The sequence below is a fragment of the Priapulus caudatus genome, unplaced genomic scaffold (genome assembly GCF_000485595.1).
Source record: "Priapulus caudatus unplaced genomic scaffold, Priapulus_caudatus-5.0.1 Scaffold2194, whole genome shotgun sequence".
NCBI lineage: Eukaryota > Metazoa > Priapulida > Priapulimorpha > Priapulimorphida > Priapulidae > Priapulus > Priapulus caudatus.
The window spans coordinates 59,967-70,772 of NW_014579255.1; the positions used below are offsets into that span (position 1 = coordinate 59,967).

The 10,806-nt window shown below is 46.4% G+C and overlaps 1 protein-coding gene across 1 annotated transcript in view; it reads right to left on the reverse strand.

Annotated features, from left to right (window-relative positions):
- The window catches only part of LOC106818378 (DNA damage-binding protein 1-like), a 22,686-nt gene extending 15,414 nt beyond the window's left edge, over positions 1-7,272 (reverse strand). The window contains exons 1-8 of the mRNA XM_014823093.1: positions 7,133-7,272; positions 6,034-6,182; positions 4,868-4,984; positions 4,160-4,305; positions 3,525-3,600; positions 3,004-3,118; positions 2,524-2,624; positions 2,083-2,201 (exon numbers count right to left, since the gene is read on the reverse strand). Of these exons, the coding sequence (XP_014678579.1) occupies positions 2,083-2,201; positions 2,524-2,624; positions 3,004-3,118; positions 3,525-3,600; positions 4,160-4,305; positions 4,868-4,984; positions 6,034-6,182; positions 7,133-7,193 (884 nt within the window). The 5' untranslated portion in view covers positions 7,194-7,272. The remainder of the gene's footprint in view (positions 1-2,082; positions 2,202-2,523; positions 2,625-3,003; positions 3,119-3,524; positions 3,601-4,159; positions 4,306-4,867; positions 4,985-6,033; positions 6,183-7,132) is intronic.
- Positions 7,273-10,806: the final 3,534 nt, after the last annotated feature.

The following is a 10,806-nucleotide window of genomic DNA, read 5'->3' on the forward strand; positions in this document are numbered from 1 at the left end:
GGATCGTCAAAAGAGTTTGGATTGTCGAAGCTGGGCCGGTCCAAGGTCCAAAGGTCCAAGAGTGTAAAGAAGGGGGAACATTCATCCTTACCTTAAGGTATAGCGGAGGAAAATGCATAATTGCGGGCAACAATCTAAACGCGCTCGTACTAGGCTCGGATAGTGGGATATGCATCATGGTAGGAAAAGCCATCACTGTGCCGAAATTGGAGGTCACAGGTCAAATGGTCAGTGGGCACAGGGGCAGATTTTTAGACATTTTTCTGAGGGACATGGTCTGACGGAGCGATTGAAAACTTTTTTGTTTCAGCGGTGACTAGATTTTTATGCTTTATTGAAGCGGACCATGAAATGTCCTTTCTGCTGACATGCGAAGAGTAAGTGTCGGATAACCTTTTGACCGCTCAAGAGGAGGGTTAACATGGATTTGTTGACTGTTAACAAAGGAGTGAACTGCTTTGTGCTATAGAGCCCCCTCCCCCCCCCTCCCCCTTCCCCTCCCCAACCCCTCCCCCCCACGCCCTTCCCCACCCCCTCCCCTACACCTCCCCTCCCACCTACCTCAAAGTGAGGGCTTAAACATGGATTTGTTGACTGTCTGTTAGAAGAATTTTGACTGCCGCGGTTTGCCTAGTAGAATTCCATTATACATTGCTGGATGTATGAGCGCTACCAATTCACAGTGAAAATTTCAAAACGCTAAATTTGGTTTATAAAGGAAGGTGTATATTCCCTTAAATCGGTATAATTCTATGATCATTCTGTACTGTGCAGTTGGCTTACATGTCAGTAATGTTCGCCACTGCAGTGGCTGTGCATGTGTTGGGGCCAGTTTTTGCCTGCATAATTGGTTACAGGTGGCAGCTCTCTATTGCAATTTGCAGCCTGTAGGCTTGCGTAGGTAAATGGATGAGTGCTGCTTTACTTAGATTCTTCTTGCAAATAGTTGCTTGTACTCACGAATGATGGTGAGCTTCCATCCTATTACATCTGCAAGACACTTAACGTAACACGCCATCTCGTGGAACTTTCATAAACATCCCAACGAACATTTTTTCGAGAAGGTGTTCTGATACCATCCTGCTTGGCATATCCACTATTTCGGACGTGGTATCGTGAACAACATTTTGGACTAACAGGGTTTACTAGAATCCCACCACTTCCACCACAGAGCTCACCGCAGTAAGACGTTATAGTATGAGCTGCTGTCCGATGCGGACACTTGTTTCTCTGATAAGTCTGATAAGCAATGTTGTTCGTCTGGATTTGACATGGAGAGAGGTTAGGATGAGAGCGATCTTAGGACGTGCTGAATTGCTTCTGTCACGGTTTTAACTGAAAATTTTAGTCTAAAACTGAAATAGTTAGCGGTTCAGATGAGAAAAGCACTGGGGTGTGAGGATCGCGTCTACATGGATTGTGATGTTCGTATTATTTCTTCAGAACTGTAACGTAAGCATCCCGTAATGTCTGCACGTGTGTCGTGACGTAAATCACACGGTTTTACATCGGCGTTAAGCGCCTAATTACCGCCCTAATTAACTATGATAACGACCTGCGACGACCGAGCATTCGCGGATCGCCGAGCGTCTGGTGCCGTGACGCGGGTGCGTCGTTGCCATGGGTTACAGCCATGACGACGATGGGAGCATGAGGTGGCGTGCTTGGACGCGACTCCGCTCGGCAGCGACGGAGAGCGCGCGCAACGCTGCGCCGTCGCGTCTGTGGACGGACATCTCCGCTCGCCAGTGCTCAAGCTGCCTGCTTCGACCCCTCCACGTCGAGATGCTGGGAGGAGGTACGCGAGGGGGGAGGGAGGGAGGAGGGTGGAAAGGGTAAGGGGAGGGAGGAGGAGGAGAGGAGGTTGGTGGCAAGAAGCGCTGGGGAGGTGGTGAGAGGGTAGTGGCGAGGTGGTTTGCACGATTAATAATTAAAACTCGTTACTAATTGCGGCTCATTCTCTCAAGTGCGCTCTCGTAAGTTAACATTGCGGTCGCCGGCCTACATTGCCGCTCATTGTTGCATTGCAGAGATCATCCCTCGCCAGCATCCTACATGACAACGTTTGAAGGCATCAACTACCTGGCTGCGTTGCCTCGCGCGACGGATCCGCTTTCTACTTCAACCTCGCCGCCGACACCGGTGTGAGCGAGCACGTTCACTTGTTTCCCGCTCTCGTTCTGCGCGCGCTGTCCGTTCGTCTGTTCCGTGTCGAACATTAGATTGTTGAGGCTTGATGTAGAAGTGTGGGAGGGAGGGAGCGGTGAATCAGAATCAGGGTTAGGGTTTCTGTTCTCATTCATTCGTCGTTTGTCTCACCAGTATGAGTTATTCTGAGACTAGATTAGGCTTTGAGTTAGTATCAAGATAAGAATAAAGATAAAGAATGGAATAAGGTTAAGGTAGCGTTAGGGTTTAAATGTCACCAAGCTAACATTCTGTCATCGTACCGTTGTCACCATTGTCGTTTCCCATTGTTTCATCACACCCTGTTACCACCATCATCGTCACCGCTGCTGTCACCATCATCGTCACCGCTGCTGTCACCACCGCCATCGTCAGCCGCTGGTCTGTCACCACCTCATTCGTCACCGCTGCTGTCATCACCATCATCGTCACCGCTGCTGTCACACCGCCATCCATTTGTGGTAACGAGCATACACTTGTGCTAACCATTGTTCTCACCTGTGGTAACGAGCATACACCTGTGCTAACCATTGTTCTCACCTGTGGTAACGAGCTTACACCTGTGCTAACCATTGTTCTCATCTGTGGTAACGAGCATACACCTGTGCTAACCATTGTTCTCACCTGTGGTAACGAGCATACACCTGTGCTAACCATTGTTCTCACCTGTGGTAACCATTGTTCTCACCTGTGCTAACCATTGTTCTCACCTGTGCTAACCATTGTTCTCACCTGTGGTAACGAGCATACACCTGTGCTAACCATTGTTCTCACCTGTGCTAACGAGCATACACCTGTGCTAACCATTGTTCTCACCTGTGATAATGATGCTACCTTCAGCCTCAACATTGTCCTGTTTCCAAGGACCTTTCAGGAATTCCTTGTCCTTGAGAGAGATTTCGTACGTTTTGGCATGCCTCCCATTTTGATCCTGCCATGAAGAATTATCACAGTCACTCTCATTAATGGTATTAGCGATAGACAACTTCGAACCAGCAGTTTATCTCACATTACATATAGCATGCGAACTAAAACAATTCGTATAACATGCTTCCTTCAGCACAAATATTCTCATATGTCTATATTCTCATTATCTTCTTCATTCTTCATTCTTCATTCTTCATTCACTATATTGCCATTCTCATATTACCTGTCACGTGCTCCCACCTAGTGGCAAAAACCATTAGTATCCGCTTGAAATTCTACGCTGCAGATCAACAGAATGCTGTGACAACAAACGAAACATTCCAGCACTTTGCAAATCTACCTCGGCTTTCTCGGCTCGTTAATGACATCGTGTTACAGCCAGCTGATGATCACTAGGGGGCGCTGCTTACCTGGTGGACGAGAATGATGGTCGGGACGGGACATCCGTATAGAAACTTCACATCTATCACGTTAAGCTCCTCAAGCCTGTAATAATAATAACAACAACACTATCATCACCATCATCATCATCATCATCATCATCATCATCATCATCATCAACAACAACAACAACAACAACAACAACAACAACAACAACAACAACAACAACAACAACAACAACAACAACAACAACAGCAGCAACACCATCAATGACAACGTCAACAACAACACAGCAGCAACACCATCAACAACAACAACAACAACAACAACAACAACAACAACAACAACAACAACAACAACAACACCAAACCATCAACAACAACAACAACAGCAGCAGCAACACCATTAATAACAATGCCATTAACAACAACAACAACATTACAAACAACATTACCATGAGCATTAACAACATCACTGGCCAGTTTCGCACTTTTGCTAACCACCGCTCAGCTTCCGCATGTTTCAACGCAAAGCGAATGATAACGAACCCAGGAACCACTCACCTCCCTCCCCAACCCTTCCTCTCCCCTCCCTCCACCACTCCCCCGCCCACCACCATTATCCCGCCCACCCTCTCACCTCCCTCCCCCACCCGCCCCCTCACCTGATGTTGAATGCCTTCAGCTCGCGGTTGTCTCGTTCCAGTGGGATGACCTTGAATAGTCCATCGTAGAGACGCAGCCCGATGACGCGACACTCCGGGTCGATGATGCCGATGATACCCGTCTCAGACGGACGCCCGATCCGATCCTGCAACAACGCCGCCATCTTTGAGCGCGAGAGCGATTGAGAGTGAGCAAGGCGACGCTGCCATCTTTGATCGAGAGCGATTGAGAGCGAGCCAGGCAATGCTGCCATCTTTGAACGGTATGACATGGCTTGCCATGGCATGGTGGGGTGTGGTGCAGTGTGATGCAGTGTGGCATGGCGTGGCAAGGCATTGCATGGCTTGGGATGGCATGGCATGGTGTGGTACACTGTGGTGCAGTGTGACACAGTGTGGCATGGCATGGTACAGCATGGCATGGCATGGTGTGGTGCAGTGTGATGCGGCATGGTGTGGTGCGGCATGGCATGGCATGGTGTGGTGCAGTGTGATGCGGCATGGTGTGGTGCGGCATGGCATGGCATGGTGTGGTGCAGTGTGATGTGGCATGGTGTGGTGCGGCATGGCATGGCATGGTGTGGTGCAGTGTGATGTGGCATGGTGTGGTGCGGCATGGCATGGCATGGCGTGGTGCAGTGTGATACGGCATGGCATGGCATGGCGTGCTGCAGTATGATGCAGTGTGGCATGGCGTGGCGTTGTTACCTGCACGTTGCCATGGGCGCGCGTGATGATCTCCATGTCCGACCCATGCTGCTCCCACTCGAGTATCATGGCGCTGTAACGTGCCGTCAGGATGAAAAGCAGGTCCTTCTTCTCGTTCTGCAGAACAACGGTGGAACGTCGCGTAAACAATGGAACATCGCGTGAACAACGATGGAACATCGCGTGCACAACGATGAAAGGTCGCGTGAACAACGGTGGAACATCGCGTGAACAACGATGGAACATCGCGTGAACAACGATGGAAGGTCACGTGAACAACAAAGGATTGTCGCATGAACAACGGTGGAACATCGCGTGAACAACGATGGAACGTCACGTGAACAACGAAGGATTGTCGCGTAAACAACGATGGAACATCGGGTGAACAACACAACATGTGTCTGGTGGTTACCACGTATGAAGAAACCATGTGAAACCATCGCCGGCAGCCATTGGTTAACATCGTCAATGCGATGTAGTGTGACATCATGTCAGTTGTCACACGTTGGCGAATACTTATCGTCACACTTCAGCAAGGATGTACCTCAGAATCTGATAAAACCTAGAGCTGATCATTTCTCCTTTCCCCTTTTTAGACTACAATTTACGCAAATAAATCTGATAATTCAATCAAAAGCATGGCCCCACTATACTTGCATATACATACACAACATGACATACATGAGGTCTGTCTCACAAATAGCGTGTAACTAAACAGACATTTTACAGAAATTACATGTGAGGAGCGCCGTGCATCTCGAGGAACACTGTTAATTCAACCAATCACTGCGATTTCTGCGACGCTGGGCAATCCAGCGTTTAGATAAGCATTCCCAAATTTTGTGTCTCAGTTGCCGACGTGACACCGCTCCTCTCCTCGACATTGTCGTTGAGTCGTTGACGTACATACTACGTACATACGTACGTACGTACTACGTACATACGTACTACGTACATACGTACATACGTACTACGTACATACGTACTACGTACATACGTACTACGTACGTACGTACATACGTACTACTTACTATGTACATACGTACATACGTACATACAACTATACACGTAACTTGTACTTGTAACGATTGTAATTATAAAACAGACGAGCATACGCATGCACGCTCCTAATCGTAATAATTTCCTCGACATTGTCGTTGACGTACCGGCGGGCGGAACAGCTGCATGACTGCGATGCGGCCACGGATGTCAACCTCCTTGAGCGGCCGCAGACCCTCCGGTGCAACCAGGTAGACCTCCATACGTGTGTTGCGCGCCACGATCAGATTCAAGTCATCCAGCCCCGTGAAGTTACCTGTGAACAACACACAGATGTTACCGATCGTCGTCGTCATACGAAAGAAAAAACCGCAACACTGCGCGTAATCGCACTGAACGTGAAACCGCGATCTTAGTTCCTAAACCTTCACTGAATTTCTTGACCTTCTATAATTCTAACTGATATTCCAAGTGTTAGTTAAAATTTTAACTGCTAAACCTAACTGAAATACTTAAGCCTAGTCATAATCTTAACCCTAATAAAAATAGTAACTTCTACCCCGACTCTAATCCTAATCAAATATTTCCAACATAACAGCTACAATGAATAATGAATGGTTCATGATTTCCTAAAACTTTACATTTTAGTTAGTAAATTTACATTTGCAAAACAATTTTTTTATCCCGATCTTCAACACTAACCTAGCTAACCTTCACGCTATTAAGTCTAACGATCCTTTATTGTAGCAGAATATTGTGGCCTCATGGAATTACAGTATTGTTTTCAGCAAATGTCCAAAGAAAATTTGGCAGCCATGCATCGCATGAATCTTCAAAATACGCACATGTATGCGTTATTGTTGTTGACGTTGTGCTTTAGTTTTGAACTTCAGACTGCGGACTCACTCATTTTGCTACGGACTCCCTCGTTTTGAGGGCAGGGAGTCCAACGTTGTCAAAAGTTAATTTCTAAGTTCTAACCCTAGCTGTACAGTGATAGTGTGAAATAATTGGTAGACGTTATGGGATATATTTAGCTGTAAAATCCAGTTAATAAATGGTGTGTGTCGGGGCAGATGCGAGCATCCAACGTGAAACAGTTAGGTCATGTTGTATATATAAAAGAGAACACTTTTGTTTACAAAGTGCGACCTCGTGTGTCCAACTTTGCTACGCAGTGGAGGACAACAATTTGTAGCGCCGGCCTTGCACTGTTAGCTTACTACTTTATCGTCTTTATAGATTATCACGTAATATTTATCATACCTGTACAACAGGCATTGACAGCCGTTGGTTTGTGAGCTGTCACGACATATGTATGAGCCATCTTAAACCGCAGAGTCGATCGAGATGTCAGTTACAACAACACGACAACTAACCGGCGATGGCGGTAAATGTGCTACAGTGCATGTTACCGATCATATATCAAAACAAGAGAACAACGTCATTGCGCGCAGTTTCTTCTTCTCCGACTTGATATGATTTCGCATATTTGCATTTATTGTTTTTGCTCCCTAATCTTAACATATTTATAAACCCATTTTGCATTATTTTTTATTGTACGAATAATACTAACCTCCTTAATTTGACTGTAAATAAATAAATAATTGCCTATCGTCGGCATGTTTATTTTGTTACCGTAAAATCAATTTTTTCAAGTCATTTTCAATATTACTGAAAATTTCGCACATACAATGCGCGGTGGCCGTTGCCGCGGTTGTTGATTCAACAATATTGAGTTAGGAAGGCACTTTATACGTGCGTAGAGACCAGGGCAAATGGCAGCGACAGGGGAGCTGCGAGAGTGCTTGCGTTTCGGCTTACGAAAGTGTTTGCGTTTTTTACTGGCAGTTCATGGAAAAATGGCAGGTATTCATGATCAGGTATTGTTCCACGCTAGGGTCACTAACGTGATGTCACGCGAATGATCTTCATCGCGTGACCGCTGCCTGACATTGCAACCAACTTAGTAATAACCAAGCCTATCAACACGAGGGAAAATCGAGTGAACCCTTTTTTCTTCAATGCAAAATCAATAAGTGTAATAGCCGCAGAACCGTGGCTAGCAAAGTACAGGAAAGCAAATAGTCACATATGAATAGTATGAATGCAAAACAAATAAAGAGGATCATATCGAATTTGAACGTATATGCACTCGTCGCTGCTTCAAATTTTTGACTATATAATGGCTTTTATAATAATATAATATAATAATAAGCTAATATAGGCTCTGACCGTCTAATATATATATACAGCATATAATTATATATATATATATATATATTATATATATATATACATATATATATAAGTTATATACGGACACGGTAGAAATTTTGCATCGTTTATTGGCATACGAAACGTTTCCGTCGGAGGCGAAAGCTCACGACTCATGCATGGCCTAATAACAGCGAGTGCATGTTATAAGATATGATATATATATACTAAATATATATAATAGTGACTAGATATAGTATATATAACAGTGAAATATATATATATATTATTATTATATATATATTATATACTAATATATATATATATATATATATATATACAGTGAAACCCCGATTTAACGCGAATTCGGATATAACGCGATTAGTCATTGGACCTTTTTTTGCTCTTTTCGGAACTGAAAAGTTTTTTGGTGAGTTAAGCCGGCTTTAGGTCGAAGCGACGATCGCCTATAGATTGCGCAACTAAATTAGTTTACGTGACTTAATTAATTGTTGCTGTGGGGGTCAGTTTATACGCTGATTTTCTTGAACCCCGATTTAGCGCCACCCCGCTGTTTTCGCGTTGATATTTTATGGACCTCATAGCGTTATGACGGGGCCACACTGTATATATATATTGCTACTTATTTAATTATGTCAGTGAGGCATATACATTTCCTTGGTTTCCTAAATTCTTCGCTGCATCTAACCTGCAGTAACATATAATAAAATTCTGCCAATCATAACTTGACCCTCGTCTTCATCTGGAGAAATGGCTATAGATTCTTTATTAATAATGTTCGACGCTATACTCCTGCTGTTTTATTTAACAAATTGGGTTCTTATGAGGAATCAGGGGGTTATCGTAATACAAGAAGAAGAAGAAGAAGAAGAAGAAGAAGAAGAAGAAAAAGAAGAAAAAGAAACAGAAGAAGAAGAAGAAGAAGAAGAAGAAGAAGAAGAAGAAGAAGAATCTTTTCATTATTTTCGTGCCTGCTGTAAAAATAAAAACATACGATAATGCCGCGTCTGAGAATTAATGCATGCACTGTTGCTCTGAAGCTGTCCATGTAGCACGCAAATGAGTTGTATGTATATATGACTGTCAGATATGAGCGAATGTCGTGTATATAAATAACGCAGACAACAATCAAGGAATCCCATCGTAAGTGGCATCAGCATCAGCATCAGCATCAGCATCAGCATCAGCATCAGTATCAGCAGCAGCATCAGCAGCAGTGACGACGCTCGCCCGGCTGTCTATTGCATGATATATATTCAAATGTTATGCCGCTGAATTTTTAAACAGATGACGTGTTTCGTTGCACTCGACGAGTTTCGTAATAGCGTGGAGAACGGCGGGCGGCGTGAAGGGCGGCGGGGCGGCGTGAAGGGCGGCGGGGCGGCGTGAAGGGCGGCGGGGCGCCGGGGCGCGAGTTTTTTTTTCCCAGTCGACATATCCCGACCAGGGATTTAGCGCCTTCTGATTGGCTGCTTCGATTTGCTTTGCCTTTGACAAGAGAACAAACGCCCATTGGTAACATAGCGAAGAATTGACGTCGCGGCTCATCCGCACCCCGTGACCGGCCGAGGACCAATCACGATCGCGCTGGCAGCCGATGACAGTCGAACACGAATGGCGGCTAAATGCGATCACCGATCGCTCTGTCGTCCGCTCCGTCGGCAACGCTCGTGACGTCATCGCTACTCGTCGGCGGACGGGCGTGGAGCGATGACAAGGCGAGTGTCTCTCTCGTCTGCTCGCATGCAGCACCCCCCCCCCTCATCGTGACGGACGCCGAGTGACGTCGTCATGACGACACGTGACGTCACGTGTCATTAGTCATATTCACGAGGACGATATAGCGTGTGCTGATGTCACTTAGGGTGGTGAGAAAGGAGGGGGACGTAGGAGGAGGATGGTGTGGGAAGAGGGGGAGGAGGGGGAGGTAATGTGTGGGAGGAGGGGGGTAATGGGGAGAGGATGGTGTAGGAGGAGGGGGAATAGGGGGAGAAGATGGTGTGGCAGGAGGAGGAGGAGGGGGTAATTGGGGAGAGGATGGTGTGGGAGGAGGAGGGTATTGGGGAGAGGATGGTGTGGGAGGAGGAGGGTATTGGGGAGAGGATGGTGTGGGAGGAGGAGAGGGAGTAGGGGGAGGTGATGTGTGGGAGGCGGGGGCGTAGGGGGAAAGGATGGTGTGGGAGGAGGGGGAGGAGGGGGAGGTGATGTGTGGGAGGCGGGGGCATAGCGGGAGGTAATATGGTGGGAGGATGGGGAGCGCAGGGGAGAGGGTGATGTGGAGGGTAAGGGGAGGTGATGGTGTAGGGGGCGGGGGAGAGCGTAGCCTTACACATACCCACTGTCGCACGCGCACTCGCCCGTACAAACACACATGCATGTATAAAACTTAATAGCCGCTCGTCATTTTGCGTTCGTGAACGCTCGCGGCTCATGCTATCATCACAAACGTCGCGTTTCATACGCCTTTTACTCAATCCTCCTGTCTACGATTTTCATGTCTTACAAATTTTTACGATATCTGTGTTGTTGCTGGTGTGTTATTAGGCATGATGGCGGCATGTAGGCATGATGGCGCCATGTAGGCATGATGGTGGCATGTAGGCATGATGGTGGCATGATGGTGGCATGTAGGCATGATGGTGGCGTGTAGGCATGATGGTGGCATGTAGGCATGATGGTGGCATGATGGTGGCATGTAGGCA